The 18,201-nt window shown below is 50.9% G+C and overlaps 10 protein-coding genes across 10 annotated transcripts; 5 read left to right on the top strand and 5 right to left on the bottom strand.

Moving 5' to 3' along the window:
- Nucleotides 1-421: 421 nt before the first annotated feature.
- Pdw03_3156 (Alpha/beta hydrolase, putative) lies at nucleotides 422-760 on the top strand (the record flags this gene model as incomplete). The annotated part of the gene is made up of 1 exon (XM_014676988.2): nucleotides 422-760. The coding sequence occupies one exon, from the start codon at nucleotides 422-424 to the stop codon at nucleotides 758-760; it is 339 nt and encodes a 112-aa protein (XP_014532474.2).
- A 28-nt stretch (nucleotides 761-788) lies between these two features.
- On the top strand, nucleotides 789-1,046 carry Pdw03_3155 (catalytic protein; the record flags this gene model as incomplete). The annotated part of the gene is made up of 1 exon (XM_066100407.1): nucleotides 789-1,046. The coding sequence occupies one exon, from the start codon at nucleotides 789-791 to the stop codon at nucleotides 1,044-1,046; it is 258 nt and encodes an 85-aa protein (XP_065955807.1).
- Nucleotides 1,047-2,555: 1,509 nt separating this feature from the next.
- Pdw03_3154 (Cupin 2, conserved barrel) lies at nucleotides 2,556-3,122 on the top strand (the record flags this gene model as incomplete). The annotated part of the gene is made up of 1 exon (XM_014676989.1): nucleotides 2,556-3,122. The coding sequence occupies one exon, from the start codon at nucleotides 2,556-2,558 to the stop codon at nucleotides 3,120-3,122; it is 567 nt and encodes a 188-aa protein (XP_014532475.1).
- Nucleotides 3,123-3,190: 68 nt separating this feature from the next.
- On the bottom strand, nucleotides 3,191-4,357 carry Pdw03_3153 (Alcohol dehydrogenase superfamily, zinc-containing; the record flags this gene model as incomplete). The annotated part of the gene is made up of 3 exons (XM_014676990.2): nucleotides 3,191-3,660; nucleotides 3,717-4,163; nucleotides 4,219-4,357. The coding sequence occupies 3 exons, from the start codon at nucleotides 4,355-4,357 to the stop codon at nucleotides 3,191-3,193; spliced, it is 1,056 nt and encodes a 351-aa protein (XP_014532476.2).
- Nucleotides 4,358-4,766: 409 nt separating this feature from the next.
- On the top strand, nucleotides 4,767-5,956 carry Pdw03_3152 (Glycerophosphoryl diester phosphodiesterase; the record flags this gene model as incomplete). Its single annotated transcript, XM_066100406.1, has 4 exons — nucleotides 4,767-4,818; nucleotides 4,869-5,056; nucleotides 5,104-5,283; nucleotides 5,363-5,956. The coding sequence occupies 4 exons, from the start codon at nucleotides 4,767-4,769 to the stop codon at nucleotides 5,954-5,956; spliced, it is 1,014 nt and encodes a 337-aa protein (XP_065955806.1).
- A 506-nt stretch (nucleotides 5,957-6,462) lies between these two features.
- Nucleotides 6,463-8,253, bottom strand: Pdw03_3151 (Paxillin-like protein; the record flags this gene model as incomplete). Its single annotated transcript, XM_066100405.1, has 2 exons — nucleotides 6,463-7,037; nucleotides 7,629-8,253. 2 exons carry the CDS (start codon nucleotides 8,251-8,253, stop codon nucleotides 6,463-6,465), a joined length of 1,200 nt encoding a protein of 399 aa, XP_065955805.1.
- A 161-nt stretch (nucleotides 8,254-8,414) lies between these two features.
- Nucleotides 8,415-8,927, bottom strand: Pdw03_3150 (Zinc finger, LIM-type; the record flags this gene model as incomplete). Its single annotated transcript, XM_066100404.1, has 4 exons — nucleotides 8,415-8,444; nucleotides 8,500-8,672; nucleotides 8,727-8,840; nucleotides 8,894-8,927. 4 exons carry the CDS (start codon nucleotides 8,925-8,927, stop codon nucleotides 8,415-8,417), a joined length of 351 nt encoding a protein of 116 aa, XP_065955804.1.
- A 1,235-nt stretch (nucleotides 8,928-10,162) lies between these two features.
- On the bottom strand, nucleotides 10,163-12,251 carry Pdw03_3149 (Zn(2)-C6 fungal-type DNA-binding domain; the record flags this gene model as incomplete). Its single annotated transcript, XM_066100403.1, has 9 exons — nucleotides 10,163-10,293; nucleotides 10,353-10,452; nucleotides 10,536-10,642; nucleotides 10,732-11,175; nucleotides 11,232-11,493; nucleotides 11,554-11,873; nucleotides 11,931-12,083; nucleotides 12,135-12,163; nucleotides 12,223-12,251. The coding sequence occupies 9 exons, from the start codon at nucleotides 12,249-12,251 to the stop codon at nucleotides 10,163-10,165; spliced, it is 1,575 nt and encodes a 524-aa protein (XP_065955803.1).
- Nucleotides 12,252-14,642: 2,391 nt separating this feature from the next.
- Pdw03_3148 (Myo-inositol-1-phosphate synthase) lies at nucleotides 14,643-16,797 on the top strand (the record flags this gene model as incomplete). Its single annotated transcript, XM_014676994.2, has 4 exons — nucleotides 14,643-14,706; nucleotides 14,765-14,770; nucleotides 14,998-15,006; nucleotides 15,065-16,797. 4 exons carry the CDS (start codon nucleotides 14,643-14,645, stop codon nucleotides 16,795-16,797), a joined length of 1,812 nt encoding a protein of 603 aa, XP_014532480.2.
- Nucleotides 16,798-16,956: 159 nt separating this feature from the next.
- Nucleotides 16,957-18,054, bottom strand: Pdw03_3147 (1-aminocyclopropane-1-carboxylate deaminase, putative; the record flags this gene model as incomplete). Its single annotated transcript, XM_014676995.1, has 1 exon — nucleotides 16,957-18,054. One exon carries the CDS (start codon nucleotides 18,052-18,054, stop codon nucleotides 16,957-16,959), a length of 1,098 nt encoding a protein of 365 aa, XP_014532481.1.
- Nucleotides 18,055-18,201: the final 147 nt, after the last annotated feature.

Genomic DNA, 18,201 nt, shown 5'->3' with positions numbered 1-18,201 from the left:
GAATCCCCACCCTTTTGAGTGTTTGAATTCACTCTTCTCGAATTGAGATTAAGTTGCATGCAGCTTTTCATTCCCAAAACCCACCTGTCGCTTTATACCATGGAGCACTTCCGGCAAACCGCTCACATCGAACCCCACTCCTTAAGCTATGCGTTGTGAGGGATCCCTCGGCAACCCGGCACTCCGCTAGTGGTGGTAATCACTGGGATCACGAGCAGCACACTAGAATGGAGCGGAGTGTGTCGCCATCTTGAGAAAGAGGCATCCATCCTACTATATCAACGGACCGGCTACGGCCAGAGCGAGGCATGCCCAACAGCGGAGCCGGACTCCTTGACGATCGTCGAAGAGCGTGTCTAGACTGCTACTTGCCGCGGCACTTCCACCCCCGTACCTAGTAGTAGGCCATTCATGGGGCGGGATGCTCGCGCGGGAGTTTCTGGCCACGCGCAGGCCAGAAGACATCTGCGGCATGGTGCTTGTGGATGCCGTGCAAGAACGGATGTTCACCGAGACGTGGCCCGATCCCAGCATCGCTGCCGTCACGGCGGGGTTCGACTATAGGGAGGTTGTGGGTCTGAACCGCGATCACCGACTGACCGAGTCCGAGTGGGCGGAGCTGATAGCCGAGGAGCGTAGCCCCCACCACGAGCGCCAGGCCGCCCGGGAGCTACCCCAGTTACAGATCAGCCGCGACGTCCTAGCCAAGAAGCAACAACTCCGCCCGGGGTCGGGATCTGTTGCACGGCAAGCCGCTTAGTGTGCTTCGCGGGAACTCTCTCCGGGAAATGAGGCGGATGTACCACCAGGGTGTGGAACAGGGGTTGGGGACTGACGCTCAGCAAGCGACCTTTCGTGAATATCTAGCCAACTTGGACCACAGCGAGGAGGCGTTTCAGCGTGAACTTCTGAATCTGTCGACTAATGCACGCTTCTCCACGATGTCCCAGAGTGGTCAGACCATTCAGCTCACCGAGCCTGAAAGAGTCGCCGATGAAGTTCGTTGGGTCCTACAGCGGATTCCATCCGTCGATACCACCATCTGAGTGTCGGTCTACATGTAGATGTATCTAGACCTCCGCAAGGCCCATAACGCCCTTAGCCCAGCCTAATCTAACTCAAAAAACGGGCTGGACTTTGAATAGGGGTCCAATAGGGCCTAAAATGCACTAAACCGTGCAAATATACCAATTCGTAGTAGCTACATGTGTAATGTAGAATTTCCCAGTAACTTTGGGTATAATGATTACTACTTAAGCCCTAAATTGTCCGTTATATTTTGATCCCTAGATACTACAGCAACAGAGAGATTTCAGCGGACGAAGAAGACGCGTCGAGGAGATGAAAACATACAACGGCCGAGTGAGAATCGTTTTTTGCGTTTATCTCCTTTCACGGCCTTAGGCCTCGAGATCTCTAGTACATATAGGCTGCTCTATGCAGGCTGAAACATACGTAAAAAACAGAGATTGTTCAGCCATTTTATGTATGCTAAGACTGTGGTTATGCGTAATCATGGGCTTTACCATAGGGGCCTTGTGGACCCCCATCAAAGGGCTGCGGGTTGGGCTTTGCGGAACACTATGTTGTAGATGTATCTATAACAGGCCGGAATATTTATCACCTTTAAGCTGACCGCGCTGAAGTACCATCGGTTCAGCACAACCAATTATGCAGACTATCTGTAATTCACTCTATTCTTGTACCTTTGAAAATTATAAAGACTTGCAGTTGTCGCTTATAGGACATAGCATACAATGGCCGCTCACCCTATGGTTCAAGAAGTGAGATTGTGGTAATGAGCGATGCAAGATGTGTTTAGGATTTATCGTTTGATCTGGTGCAGATGTTAGCCTTGAATCCCGATCTGACGGAAGATGCAGTAGGAGCACGCGTCCTGGATGAGCTATCCGTGTTACGCTTAATGTATTTCCCACGGCAATGTGATATTTTCGAAGTGCATGACTCGTCCAGACACCACGTTGGACACGTCGTTGAGGGATTCTTTGCCGAATATGTGTCCCAATTTGCAAAGACCTGGCGCAAAGCAATCGAAGCTCTGATAGACCAAACAGCACTCAGTTGAGATAATCAGCGAAGCTAAAAATTCCCTTAAATGCCTAGCGCCGTAAGAAGGATGGTGCTTAGCCGTGGACCTGGGCAAAGAAAATCCCGATTCTTCCTGGCGTACTTTGTACATCGAAGCAGCTGAAAATCGCTGCAACATTCATCTCCGTTATCTTTCCTGTGTGTGGTCGATCTCACAAGTATGGGCCATTGAGCAGTCCTCGTCCAAAGTGGCAACCGAGTTGACAATCTTTCAATTAGACCTGTCGATTGCTTCTGAATATGCCCACATCGATCGGCAAATACCCGCGAGCCAATGTGACTCCCATCCAGCTCACCGCTGTCCGGTTTCTTGACATCCATGCAACATGCCCGCATCACGTGGATCAAGGAATATAAACACAGTCCTAGGGCTCACATTGTTCTCTGGACATTTGCCTGATTTTTACAGTGTCTCGCCTCCGATTACACTCCTCATCCGATAAACGATGGCTTCCAATACCAGCCAGCTATCATCTCTGCGAGCCATAACACGGCATGTCACAGGCCACAATGAAAACGGAAAAGCAGTGATCCATTCCTCGACACCGGCTGAATGGGAATCACTCCAGGAAAAAGGGATGGCATTTAACGTTGTTTACACGAACCAATTCTATCCTGATCTCAACAATGACGCGGACGTGAAGACCTACGAGACATTGAAAAGATCGAACCGGTTGGGCCTCGTTAACCCTGGTGGAACCGTTTGCCGCATTGTGGACTTCGCCCCCAACAACCGGGCCGTGGTTCACCGGACGCAGAGTCTTGACTATGGTGTAGTGCTCGAAGGACAAATCGAAATGATCTTGGAAGATAGCGACCCAGTCATCATGAACCGAGGGGGTGTTGCGGTACAACGGGCTACGATGCATGGGTGGCGAAATACTAGCGAGACAGAATGGGCTCGTCTCCTGTTTGTGCTGCAGGATTGCAACAAGTTGACGGTGGCCGGGAAGGAAATGGGAGAAGATCTGGGAATTGCTGCCGGAGTACTCAAGCCGAGTGGAAACAGTTAGAAGTGAATGTTCTCGGGGTTTCTGAACTATTTGACAATGAAATTCCAATTTTTTAGAGCTTGAGGGCTCTATTGAACCTTGATAACTACCTTGCCGAAGTGGCTGCCGCTTTCCAGGAATTTGAATGCTTCTTTGGAATCGGCAAACGAAAAGACTCGGTTGACTACCGGCTGAATCTCGTTAATCTCATAAAAACGGATCATCTCTTCAAACCGATCCTTAGGACCGTTGATAATCCCTTTGAGTGTCACAGTTCGACGGAGAGTCAATAAATTGACATTCAGGCGGTCCTCATCGGCATCTATTTTGCCTGAGACATAGCCAATGCAGTTGATCAATCCCCCAAAAGCGATGCAATCGAAGCTCTTTCGCAAGGTTTTGGCACCGCCAACTTCCAAGATGATATCAACACCGCGATTATCAGTAATTTTCATCACTTCGGCTTCCCAGTTGGGGTTTGTGTGGTAGTTGATAGTAAAATCAGCACCTAGCTTTTTAGCCTGGTCCAATTTGACATCGGACGAGGAGGTGATGATAACTGTTTGCAGGGTCAGCATTTTACTCCTATGAACGTTAATAAATTCGTTTACCCACCCTTCGCTCCAGCGGCCTTTGCAATCTGCAGCCCGGCGATAGCCACGCCACCAGTTCCCTGGAGCAAGACGTATTCGTCCTGTCCGCCACTCTGCCCTATCGGTCGCATGCCATTGATAGACATCCACGCCGTGACTGAAGCAATGGGAAGCGTCGCCGCCTCCTCATCTGACATGAAACTAGGCGCTTTTACCAGGCCATAGTCAGGGAACATGCGGTGAGTTGCAAGGACACCATCCTGCGGCAGCCCCAGGCTCTTGGCAAGTTCCTTCTCAGTCACCTGGCCGGTTTGATGATCGGGCAGAAAAGTCGAAAGCACCCGGTCACCAACTGTCCACTTGGTCACGTCAGGCCCAACCTGTGTCACCACTCCACACATGTCTGAGCAGGGCACAATCATGGTATCTTGTTCGGCGGTTTTGTGATGTTTATATTCGCCATTAGTCACTGGAAGTCTCGGTCAGCATAAATGCTGCACAGACATTCTTGGCAGTTGGCTTGCCTTCCACGTCGCGGTAGTTCAGAGAGACAGCATGGATCTCCACCAATACTTCGCTTGGCCCTATTGCAGGCATTGGAGCTTCGGTCTGGCTAAGGCCGTCAATACCCTTTAAGGACGAGACCCATTGTTTAACGGCCATTCTTAACCACTCTATTTGAAGAACAGGCTCAATTGAAAAGAACTGCAACAAGGTGAAATTAAGAACTGAAGCCGGTCACAAATCGAGTTGGAGAAATTTGGAGATTTGGATCCATCAAGACCTTGGAGGTGCTGAGTAATCGAGGTGTTCGACCAACATCTTCAACGCCCCAGGGCTGCTTTCTCTCTGACAATCGATGACAACATGGATATCACTTAGTGCTGATACTAACCATTTGGTGTTCTCCCACAGGAGAGAACGGCAAGTCCGGCAAGCAAATATGCACCATCCACCGTAGGCTGTGCAGTGCAGCGGGGCCTATCTCCGCCAAACTCCGACGGCCCTGTTCGATCAACCCATCTCCATTCTTCACTCCTTCACTTCTTCAACTCTCACAACTCCTTTCAAAATGGACGACACATCACCAATATCTCCGGAAGAGCATTTCCAAGAAATTCCAGGTACCTTCACCTCCATCTCGACGTTGTCAAGTTAACTCATTCCCGGCAAGCTCATTTCCACCACTCCGCGGTTGCCCACGCCTCCCCGCGTTTACCCCAAGCCATCGCCCACCGAGGCTTCAAAGGCCAATATCCCGAGAATACTCTATTATCAATCGATGGTGCAATCCGGGCTGGAGCTCAAGCCCTCGAGCTCGATCTCCATATCTCCCGTGATGGGATCGTGGTGTTGTCACATGTAGGTACACCCAACCCGCGATCTAGGACCACGCTTATATCTCCAAGGATGCAAGCCTCATGCGCTGCTACGGTATCAAGAAAAAGGTCATCGACTGCGACTGGGAGTATTTAAAAACTCTGCGAACCTTACAAGCCCCCCACGAACCAATGCCCCGGTTGATCGATGTGCTGGAATACTTAAGCCAACCGGGTCGGGAGAATTTCTGGATCTTGCTAGACATAAAGGTAGCGAAGCTATTCTCCCCAACTCGGACATTGTCTCTTTCTCTCTCTCTCTGAAGACTAACCTTAACTCTAACTCCAGCTCACAAATGAACCCTTCGATATAATGCAACGAATTGCCAAAACCATCGAGTCAGTCCCCAAACCCACGGACGCGCCCGACTGGCACCGCCGAATAGTTCTCGGCTGCTGGTCTGCACGATACCTACCCGCACGAGCAAAGCACTTGCCACGGTACGCAGTTACGCTCATCTGCGTTGACTTGAGCTATGCGCGCCAGTTCCTCCAAGTACCCCTAATCTCGTTCAACGTCAACCAGATGATCTTGATGGGCCCGCTCGGGCGAGGGTTTTTAGACGAGGCGCGCGCAGCCCGACGTCAAGTGTATGTTTGGACGGTGAATGCGCCGAATCTAATGCGATGGTGCATCCGGCACGGGATCGACGGAGTTATCTCCGATGAGCCCGGTCGGTTCCGGCAGGTCTGTGAGGGGTGGGAGAAGGAACATACGGGTGTTTTGGGTGCCCCGAATCCCGAATTAGATCGGATCCCTTTGCGACAACGGATTCAGATCATCGCGGTGGCGCTTTATGTGATTTGCTTTGGTTGGATCTTGAAACGGATGTATCTTACCCCGGTTGAGCGACTCGAGTTTGAGAAACACAAGTCGAAATAGTTGTGTAGTGTCGAGATGAGGGTGGGGGTGGCACATTGATGGTTAATGATGATATAATGAGGCATGACTTTCGGTTGTTGGTGACAGATGAAACTTAGAAGCGACATTAAATCTTGTGTCCATTAAACTTGTTAATCCTGTAAAAGAAATAATCCGCTAATAAAACACCTAGCCGAGAAAGAGTAATTACATTAGAGCATTTCGGCATGAGGAAGAGATCAACAAAATATACCACCCCGGATGGTGGCCCCCAAATCACAAAAAAAAAACATCCCCATGAGGCGTTTTCAATGGATGCAGACTGAAGGATGGGCCCGATGCGAGGGAAAAACAGACGATAAACGCCATTGCCAGCGAAAGTCAGATGGGTAAGATAGCAAAGGGTATATCGCGATGTTTAAAGGAACGGAGGAAGTGGGGAGTGAAATCCGCGGTATGCGGACAAGAGGAATATAAAACCCCAGTGCTTCCCAAGGTTCCCAGAAGAGAAGGTGCTGACGATTTTCTCAAATCATCATAAGCCTAGTAGTCCGTCGTTCGGGGAACCGCCCTCCACCTCCAGTGGGGAATCGGGAACCAGGGTGGAGTCCAGGTCCATGCGCTGGTCCAAGTCTTCCACCAGGCATAGGGTACGGACCGGGAGAGAATTGGCCGGACTGGGCGAGGGGAGACGGGGGTAGGTTGGGCCGGCGACGACCAGGAGGACCAGGAGGTGGTGGGTGGGAGGCAGCAGCGGCTCGGCGCGCATCTCTTTCGCAAAAGACTTCACCATTCCACTCGAAGTAGTCGCCCTTGAGAAGGACATGACATGTACGACATTGCAAGCAGTGGGTGTGGAATCGACGGCGATCTGGCCGTGCAGGGTTCCGCTCGACGGTTTCCAAGTAGTGACCCTCGATGCCGGTGTTGCAGCCGGCGCAAAGGGACCCGTTGCGCTCGTGGTAGTGTTGGGCGCAGAAGGGTCTGTTGTTGAGAACGTAGAAATCGGCTGTTTGGAAGGGAGAGTGGCACTCAAAGCAAACGAAACAACCACGGTGGTATCGACCTGTGAGACGGCCGTCCGAGGATGACACCGATTTTCCTGTAATCGTCTCGTTGCAACCCTTACACCTCCCCTTTGAACGTGTCCCGGACCGGGTTGGTGTTGTTTGTGTTGGTGACTTTGGGGGAACAGGTTCTTTTGGTTGTGTTGGTGACTTTGAACGAACAGACTGTCTTGGTTGTGTTGGTGACTTTGGGGGGATAGATTGTTTTCGCTGCGTTGGTGAATTGGGGGGGATAGATTGTTTCGGCTGTGTTGGTGAATTGGGGGGGATAGATTGTTTCGGCTGTGTTGGTGACTTTGGGGGGAAAGATTGCCTTGGTTGTGTTGGTGACTTTGGGGGGATAGATTGTTTTCGCTGCGTTGGTGAATTGGGGGGGATAGATTGTTTCGGCTGTGTTGGTGAATTGGGGGGGATAGATTGTTTCGGCTGTGTTGGTGACTTTGGGGGGAAAGATTGCCTTGGTTGTGTTGGTGACTTTGGGGGGATAGATTGCCTTGGTTGTGTTGGTGAATTTGGGGGGATAGATTGTCTTGGTTGTGTTGGTGACTTTGGGGCGGTTGGTTGTTTTGGCTGTATCGGGGTCGGAGTCGGGAGCACTTCTTTCCTTTCGGCAATTAATGACACACCACCTCGGTTGATTGAAGGGTCGGTGGGTGAGTCAGGGCTGAATAACGCAGCTGGCATGTGAGGGACACCCTCCACGGAGCTCCGTATATGACCGGGTATTTCTAAAACCGTCTGTCGAGTATGGGCGAGATGTTTTAGATTGAGCGGATCGGTGGGTTTGTATCGATTGAAGCTAGCAACGGAAGGAAGACTAGACATTGAACTACCGCTGCGAGCATCAGAATATGATGAATCAGAGCCAGAGCTTTCAGAGCTATTCATTTGGTCATCCAGACCGAGAGCCCGGGCGAAGCTGGTGACGGAAAATACACTCGTCATGCTTGCGTTGGAGCTTTTCCTTGGCGCATCGCTACCAGGCTCTGTTTCCTCTGTCACAGGGTGGAGGTGTACGGGATTAAAAGCGACGTATTGTGTTTGATCTTGGAATTGGGCCGACGAAGGTTCTTCGGGGAGAGCTTGTGGTCCGGAAGTCGGGCTTTGGCCTCTGAGAATACCAAAGTCGAATCCACTGGCTTCCTCCTTGCTAATCGGGGATGGAACCACCGAAACATCGGAATCACGGTGGACAGAATTCTTCTTGGAAGTGCGGAGAGGTGCCGGTGGGACTGGCGGTGTGTCGTCCATAATTGACCGGAACCCCTGCGAGACGCTGTTGACCGATGACCTCGTTGTGGAATTACCGTAGCGACTGCTGGCGAAAGAAGACACCGACTCCTCCCTTTGGTGATTCGTATCCGGAGACTTGGACGGCATTGGACTAGGTGGAAGTTGTACATTCTCCGGCTTCAAAGCCACCGCTTGTCCCGACGACGAAACTGGGGATTGGGATTTAGACGCCGTCTGAGCCATCATTGTACTTTGTGTCCTCACTTCAGTCGGTGACCTATTTCCTGGCATGGGGAACGAAAAAACCGAATCATCGGTCAGACTGTGCGTGGACGGGCGCACCACCGTAGATGCAGGTGCCGGATTGGCAGGGAGAGGTGATGACATATGCACACTGCTAACCGGTGTCGGCACATTTGGCTGTAAGAATGCTCGATCTATCCGTAGGATTAGTCGTGGATCCCATCAACTCCCCACATGACGAGACATACTTGCAGCGGAGGGGTCTATGGCCAGGGGAGGGCCCCGGCTAACCTTGGCCTCTGCGAATCGGTCCGAATCGAATCCTGCCGATGGAGGCGGTGATGGGATAGGTGCAACCGGGGCTATACAGTTAGCCATCATAGACTCGCGCCCACGTTGATTGATTGAAGCCTACCGAAATCATTCCGACTGCAAGTGTGATCCCCCATAGATGAGATATCGACATTGCACCCGCAATTGGAGCATTTTATGGTGGGCAAGAAGCCCATATCCATTGAATCCATCAGAGATGTTGAACATCGAATTCCGTCATATCCCCTCGAGGTATGAGAAAGACTATTCTAGAGCAAGTCTCAAGAATTGGAAGATGAGAGATCTCTAGGAGAATTGATCTTCCTTTGTGCCAGACTGGGAAAAAACACGCTAGTCAGGTTAGCGTCTCCAGTGCGGAAAGGGGGTGCGTAACTGTGTTCAGGGGTTACAGGACTTTCTCTGGGATTAATATAATAGATTATTAGATTACATGATCTTGTTCTATGTTATATTACTCACGGAGCATAAATAATTCGATGTGATACACGGAGCAATATCTATGTTATAGATACATGGATTATTCAGTGCTCTATTTCTATACTTCGTACCATCTCCACCATATCACTAAATTCATCTACGGACTACAACCTATTCTCCTGAACTGTCAGTGGATCCCCAAAATATTCTGTGCACAGGGAACCTATGCACATCATGGAAAAAGTGACCCAGAGCTTGCAATGCGACTGGTCCGTCTGATCCTCCACTAGCACCAATTAGATTACCCAGGGAATGTTGTGCTTGCAATCTTTCGATCAGTGGGGGTGAACACAAAGGGGGGTATCTCTCGATCTGGGGGGGGGGGGGGGGGGGGGGGGGGGTTTGAATGGAATTTCGAATGACCCCCTGAGATCATGGAAGGGCCTTGTCGTATTCTTAGAACAGCGAAAAAGAATCCAAAATCTACTCGGTGCATTTTACCCGTGCGATCCACGGGGCCATTTTTTCCACCTCCGAACCCGCTTCTATTACTGGCCACTTCCCAACGCCACACATCATGCAAGACTCCGGGGCACTTGGCCGAAAGCAGAAATCCTCCCTACACACTTCGTCCATTTGTAGATATATCTCTACATACAGAGTATCGTTTGGGTGGTTGTCAGAATTTCATGCTCCGAGCCCAGGTGGTTTGGTCACTGATTGAAAATTCGCCAAACGCACACGATGACGGGAGAATGAGACAAGATGCTACCCCGTATGGGGCGTTTAATTACGTGCGGAGAGAAACGATAATATGTCGCACCTATGCCTCCACTGCCGACGCAGCCCAGGTTGGAAAGAGGCGAGACATGATCTTGTCCTCTTTCTCGCTCTCTCCTACCGAGTACTATGCGCTTACACTATAGCGCAAGGGTCAACGCATGCCCCACGTCTCCTGAAGCTGTCGCTGGAGCGCATGAGTTGGCCAGCCATGGAGTCTATCGGTTTGGATAAGGACCTGGATCAGATGGCCCTGTTCATGTGGGTCCGTGAAGCGATCGCCGCCTGTGATCCTGGTCAGTCTCATGTATACTTTGAACATATTGCCAGTTTCCACTGCTTACAGAGATGGATGGCCATGCAGCCGACAACCATGGCTGGGGGCACCGAGGCATTAGACAAGGACGCGCCACACACTTTCCAAACCCCGCTGCGGACCTGATTCTGAACCTCCTGTCAGTCTCAGGTCGAGTAGTCAATGTAGATTGAAAAAGAAAAAAAAAAAAAAAATCTACGCAGACACTTACATCAGCCTCCTGAATCAGACGCCGGCGCAGAGGTCCAACTGTAGGCAGAGTTGGGTCATGCACAGAAAGCAGAATCTGCGCAAGATCAATATATTGATTGCCGATTGCTATAGTCCCAAGCGATTAGCCTCAGTTCACATCCCTAAATTGGCTTTCTGGTTACTCCAATGCCTGGAAGATCGCCCGATACACATACCATGCCAGGGACACCCGTAACGAATGTCGGGGAACTTGGTTCCCACCTCCCCGTCCTCACCCACAAAATATGGATCGAAAGAGTCCGGCCGATTCTCATTCCATTGCTGATTATGTGCCTTTAGTTCCGCATGCACAATCGCCGAGCGAGGCCCGTCCCCAAAACAAAAAACTAAAACGTGGGCACAGTGAGTGATTGCTTGATTCGCCCATGCGCAATCGCCTGCATCAGGGCCTAAAGAGTTAAAGCGGGAATTCAAGTCCAGGGATATGAGCTCATTGTCGGGGGTTTGGTGAAGGCTAAGGGAATTGTAAATCTCCTGGCGTAGGCCACTCCAATAGACGGCCTGTCGTAGACTTGGGGTTGTGGTCATCAATGATGGAGACCGTATGAAAGCCTTTGTCCCGAAGGAGTGGCCTCGAAGATCGGACCCAGCGAGTGGGACTAGGATCGTGGTCAGCAGGGTTCTTGACACACGTGGAAAGAGAGACCCTGCTCACCATCAAACTCTTCCAGCAAGCGTAGAATTACAGTCGCAGCCAGCAAATCATCATCCATCGTCACGCCGTGGTCATCCAGCGCGGGGATCAACTTTTCTAGACATGCTTGGTAATAGCGGTCTGACTCAAAAGGGTCGAAATTTGTTGTGCGATTCAAATGACGGGCTGACATTGCCAGTATTGCATTGAATAATGTCTCACAACGGCGGGCCCGATTAGGGATATGGATGGCAAAATGCCGCTGGCCATCCGTGCAATCGAACTTGATATCAGACAGTCAGATTACACTATTGACTCTTTAGAACAATAGATCATCACGTACGAAGGGTGCAACTTTTTCCACAAAATGCTGCAATAAACGCGCCTCCTTGGGGTCTCTCAAAGGCCATGGCCGCTGATTTGAACGTTCAGGTGTACCCCCCACCGGGAGTGTTGGCGAAACAGCACTACTATTCGTGTGTACTTGATGGGTTGCGAATCCATATTGCGGCAAAGGGGTTGGATATGAGGACCCGGGAGACAGCCTTTCCGGCATAGGATTAGACTCAAGACTATGCAAACTCCCGGCAGGTGAAAGCACCCCGGTTGCCGCCTGAGTCGAGTTGTCCACGTGACCGCTTCCACTTTCGAGCACAAAGTCAACTAGAACAGGGCCTGGTGTCAGACTAGATCTCACGGGAATCAGGTACAGAATCTAACCTCTAGATGGTGGTTGGAGCCAAACTTGGTTGCTAGGAAACTTGGTACGCGTCATCCGACCCTTTGCCTGTCGGAATTTGGTTTCCCTTTGACCTCGAGTGCATTCGCGACCTGTGCGGATACATCGGCTGCATTGTGGCAAAATGCCGTCGCCTATGACGGTTAGAGGAGAGCTGGTTCTGGAGGGGGGATAACCATCATTACACTTGTGATGAAGTACACGGCATGGATCACTGAATTAAGTCAGATGCCAAGTCTAAAAGTCACTCGGATCATCTAGGCCGTTACTTACCAGCACTGGGGGTTTTTCGCACCGGGCATGACGGAGATGTTGATTTTCCTCACCACTTCCGTCGGGGAAGTTCCCCACTGCGGGGGATTTAATCCGGTGCCCCAGCGTCGCGATATCGTTACTTTCGGGGATGGTTTGATGACTATGTGTTCTAGGGTGATACAATTTAGAACAGTTAACTGCGCACATTCTAGAAAAAGAGTGGAAACATGCAGATGTACCGGAAAAGGGTTCTGCATGGTAGAAAGATGTGTCATGCAGCTACTTCTCAAATCTTGGTTTGCCGACTGCAACCTGTTTGAAGTCCGCCGCGGCTTCGTTGGTTGAGAAAGAATCTTTGATGGGTGGAAAATTATTATCGTAACCACACCCAAAGGATCATAAATCATCTAAGCCCAAAGGTTTCCAAAGGTTCGGAGTTCGCCTTGCCGCTGACTCCGGCTCACCTCTATCCACCGCTATCCAGATATCAGAGATTCGAAGACCAAAAAAAAAAGGCAATTAAATTCACGGTCAACTTCTTGCTTCTCTAGGAGTATTATCTCAGATGTGCCTATTAAAATTGTTGCCAAAAGTCCAGTCAAGCTTGAGTTTACATATCTGGACCTAACACTCAGTCAGTATACCACCATCAACGGTATCGAGTCTAGATATTGGGAACTGAATGTTTTGATTGGCGAGGTCATAGCAATCGCCTTCAATGCCATTGGATGGAAGTTGTTTCTCATCTTTGTTTGTTTGAACTTTGCGATCATACCGGTTGTTTCTCTGTTCCCCCCCCCCCCCCCCCCCCCCCCAAATTGTTAGGACTGTCCACAGGTTGGTAAGATCCTGTTTGTGTGACCAAGCGGTTGCCCGAGAAGTTAAGTTGTCGCAACTCCGATGGAGATTGTCCTCTGGAGAACAAAAAAAAAACGGAGACCCGAAGACTTGAGATTATAATAAAACCGAGCTCGGGCTTGCAGCAATGCTTGGTCATCGAGAACTGGCAATGCTATGGACAATGAATACCGCATTACTTGAAAAACACAAAAGAAACGAATTATGGAAGAAAACGTATGAAGCTACACGACTGGACGCACTGATACCAAGGACCATAGGGTTTGACCCTAGAAGTTAAAGTTAGGAACATCTTTCAACAAGTCCTCCGGCATCCTCAGTTTCCACGAAAGTCATGAGCGTTCTCGCTGCTGGAGTACCTCCTGAGAGTTGGCAGTCTTGTCATCATCGACCTCCTCCGGTGACGACCTGGGGACAGCTACATCGCCCCTCACAATCCATCCTGGGTATTGACTCGCAAGCATATTCTGGGGGTAGTTTTGACCAGCCGATTGATGCAAAAGAGCAGAACAATGCATCGGTATTCTTCTGAAGATCCAGCTAAGTCTTTCTTTGAGCTCCTTCATTTTGAGGCCCTAGGTTCCACAAGACTCAAGGTGGAATGACTCGATAGAAGCTGCAGCAGGCTGGGCATCGCCGGAAATAGGAGAAGCCCGGACCAAGAAGCAGTCATCAGGGATTAGAGGCGCCCGCCTGAGCTTATGGCCTTTGAAGACGGCCTTCTGGCGTTCTCCGCTGTAGTACCGAGCTTTGGCTTGGGGTGGCTCACATCCTGCGTAGACCCAAAGGCCATATTGGCACAGCCTGGTGCGAAATAAGCTTGAATGGCAGTATTAATAGAGGTCGTAGCGTAGGTGGACTGGGGAGTTGAAATTGCAAAGACATTGCCGCTGTGGAGCTGATAGCATTTTAATATACAGTCTCACAGTAGTTGAATGGAAAATATTAGATAGTGCCTTGAGTGGTAAGTTGAAGTGGTTATACGTGGAGGTTATTCATCGGGGCCCACGGTCTTTCGAATATCAGCATGTTTGTACTTCCAAGATTTGTACTCTGCACTGTGTAAAATCCCTTTTTCTTCCCTTTCCCCAACGCAATAAAGAACACCAGTTAACAAATTAAAAAATAGACCAGAATCCCAGTCCGCCATACGTTGACGTGAAAATGTGGGCTGACCGCCACATTTGGCCCCTCCGATGTGCAGATGTACAGATGTACAGCACAGTTCAACCGAGGGCTCGTGGTCTGAGGCATACTCCACGACTACTCTATATGGCCAATTACAATTGCAACTGAAATGAGTTACTCATGTTGGACTAACAACTATACAAAACACAGAGCTCTGAACCCGGGATAAATCACCCGGAGTTCGTATTCAACAAGGAAAGCACGGATGGCCAGACACCGGAAACCCCCGTGGAAGCCGCGGAAGTGGAGCCCCGGTAATTGACACAAGAAAAAAAAACTGGAGATTTGTGAATTGGATGTGCAAAGTGATCCTGTGTTGACTGTGGATCTGAGGAGGTTAGAAACGGTTCGTATGGAGTATTCCATGGACTACACAGGAGTTGTGCTACACTATGCAGGAACACCGAAGAGACAGACCTGTCACTGCAGTCTCGGCTCGAACATTGAGAATCGACGGTGAGATGTTACAACTTCTGAACCAATGGCAAGAGGAATACCAACAACTTGGAAATAGCTCGAAGTTAAAGAGGGAAAATCGGAAAAAAAGGGGGGGAAGCCGGGGGACTGGAGACCGGTGGATGACGGAGACAGGCGGAGAGACATAAAGTCGCCCTCCTGCCTCCTCTCTTCTTCACCAAAATCATCATTCTCATCCATTTTATTTTAGGCTACAAACCTTGCCAGCAGGTCAGATCACTTCTCGTTGAGACAGTGGTCACAGATAACCGCCACCATTTTCGCGACAAGTCTTAACTCGTGAGTTTCCCTACTAGAAGGAGGCAACCATGAACTCCAATTGCTAACTCCTCCCCAGGCGGCACCACCCGTTCAACGGCCGACGCTCATCCAACCGTGGAGGAGTATCGGACTGCGCACCCTTTGTCCGTTAAAGCTACGCTATCACACACTACCATTCATTCGCCTATTCATCCCGCTGTGAACGCAATGGCTCCTCACGCTAGCTTGGATGCTGCCAATGGCGCGCTGAACGGGTCAGTTCGCCAAGAATCTTCCTTGTTTACTGTCCAGTCTCCCAATGTCGTCTATACCGATGACGAAATCAAGTCGAAGTACGCCTATCAGACTACTGAGATCACCCGCACCGCGGACAACAAGCTGGTTGCTACTCCCAAGACCACCAACTACAATTTCAAGGTCAATCGCAAGGTTGGCAAGGTCGGTATGATGCTAGTCGGTTGGGGTGGAAACAACGGTTCCACCGTGACTGCTGGTATTTTGGCCAACCGTCGTAAGCTCTCCTGGGAGACCCGCGATGGCCAGCAGACCTCCAACTACTACGGTTCTATCGTCATGAGCTCCACTGTCAAGTTGGGCTCTGATTCTAAGACCGGCGAGGATATCAACATCCCCTTCCACGATCTGCTCCCCATGGTCCACCCTAACGATCTGATCATTGGCGGTTGGGATATCAGCAGCCTGAACCTCGCCGAGTCCATGGACCGTGCTCAAGTGCTGGAGCCCACCCTCAAGAACCAGGTCCGTAAGGAAATGGCCGAGATGAAGCCGCTGCCTAGCATCTACTACCCTGACTTTATCGCTGCCAACCAGGAGGACCGTGCCGATAATGTCATCAAGGGCGACAAAGCTTGCTGGGCCCACGTCGAGCATATTCAGAAGGATATTCGCGACTTCAAGGCTCAGAACGGCTTGGACAAGGTGATTATCATGTGGACTGCCAACACTGAGCGGTACGCGGACATCATCCCTGGTGTCAACGACACTGCTGAGAACCTGGTCAACTCGATCAAGGCCGGTCACCTGGAGGTTGCTCCTTCCACCGTGTTCGCTGTGGCCGCTATCCTCGAGGACACCCCGTTCATTAACGGCTCGCCACAGAACACCTTTGTCCCCGGCGCCCTTCAGTTGGCTGAGCAGCGTCGTGCTTTCATTGGCGGTGATGACTTCAAGTCCGGCCAGACTAAGATGAAGTCGGCTCTCGTTGACTTCCTGATCAATGCCGGTATCAAGCTCACCTCGATTGCCAGCTACAACCACCTGGGCAACAACGACGGCAAGAACCTGAGCTCCCAGAAGCAGTTCCGCTCTAAGGAGATCTCCAAGTCCAACGTTGTGGACGACATGGTCGCTGCCAACCACATTCTTTATGAAAAGGATGAGCACCCCGACCACACTGTCGTCATCAAGTACATGCCTGCTGTTGGTGACAACAAGCGTGCTCTTGATGAGTACTACGCCGAGATCTTCATGGGTGGTCACCAGACCATCAGCTTGTTCAATATCTGTGAGGACTCGCTTCTGGCCTCACCCCTGATCATCGACCTGGTTGTACTTGCCGAGATGATGACCCGTATCAGCTGGCAGTCTGACAGCGACGGTGACGAATACAAGGGCTTCCACAGCGTTCTGAGCATTCTTAGCTACATGCTCAAGGCTCCCCTGACCCCTCCGGGCACCCCAGTCGTCAACGCCCTGGGCAAGCAGCGCTCCGCTCTTATCAACATCTTCCGTGCCTGCGTCGGCCTCCAACCTGAGTCGGAGATGACTCTTGAGCACAAGCTGTTCTAGATGACATTGCCCATGCTTCCCCTAGTTTGATCATCTTTACGCGCCAACTACAGTCACTCGTTTACTAATACACGCCTAAATTGCTACACACATACATTCTATTCGTAAAGCAGTAGATTTTTGTTAGGGTATTCTCATTCTCTAAACACACTCATACATCTATTCATTGGTCCGACCTAGCTCGGAGTAAGCATTCAGAGCCAACTGCCCACCAAGGTGCGCATACAAGATGTTTCCACCTTGTATCTCCCCACGACGAATCATATCCATCATACCCGCAAAGCTCTTCCCTTCATAGACTGGGTCCGTGATAAACGCCTCCGTCTTCGCCGCATATTCAATCGCATCCCAAGTCTGACGATCAGGAATACCATACGTACCGGCATGGTATCGCTCATCAAGAATAACATCTTGCTCGGTAATGTCATCCTCACTAAGCCCAATCTTCGCAGCCGTGTTCTTTGCAATGCGCAAAACCTGCGCTTTGGTTGCCTCAACCGTTGCAGAAGCATCAATCCCAATAACCTTCCTCTTCGCGTCCTCAGGATACAACCTCTCCAACAACTTAAACCCAGCGATCATACCCGCAAAGGTCGACCCAGTCACAGCACAAACAAGAACCGTATCAAAGAAAACCCCCATCTCTACCTCCTGCTGCCGGACCTCAAACGCCCACCGCGCAAACCCAAGTCCACCAAGCGGGTGATCCGATGCACCAGCAGGGATGTAGTAAGGCTTTTCCCCATCGGCCTTCGCCTCCTCAACAACCGCTTGCGCGGTGTTCTTGTGCTCGATGCCGAACCCAGACGGATCGAGTCGCACATCCGCGCCCATCAGTCGTGACAGCTGAATATTGCCCGTGCTCTCGTAGCCGGGATCAGTCCAGTCGACCCAGTGCTCCTGCACGAGACGGGCTTTCAGTCCGGAACGCGCGGCGACGGCTGCGACTTGGCGCGTGTGGTTGCTTTGCACGCCGCCGATGGAGACGAGGGTCGTGCATCCCTGCGCTTGGGCGTCAGCGAGGAGGTACTCGAGTTTGCGGGTTTTGTTGCCGCCATAGGCGTAGGCGGAGTTTAGATCATCGCGTTTGGCGTAGATGGTTACGAGTGGGTGGGGGTTGTTTTTGGCGAGATCGGCGGTGATGCGGGGGAGGGGTTGGATTGGTGAGGGGCCTAACAGGAGGGGGGTTCGGGGGATTGTGGAGAAGGGGGCTGGTAGAGGGACCGGGTTTGGGTCGGTCACTTTGGAAGATGACATTGTGGGTTGGAGAGGTCTAGAGTGCGGAGGAGAGAAGTAGAGTAGAAAGTGATCGACTGAATGGCAAAGGAGATTTGAATCCAGTTGATCCCATACACCATGATTCATCGTGGCCTATATACCCCCTTCCTAGATGTCGCCGCGGGC

Source organism: Penicillium digitatum, chromosome 1, assembly GCF_016767815.1.
Source record: "Penicillium digitatum chromosome 1, complete sequence".
Taxonomy (NCBI): Eukaryota; Fungi; Ascomycota; class Eurotiomycetes; order Eurotiales; family Aspergillaceae; genus Penicillium; species Penicillium digitatum.
Note: the sequence above shows the minus strand (reverse complement) of the source record. Positions and strands in the feature narration are given on the sequence as shown.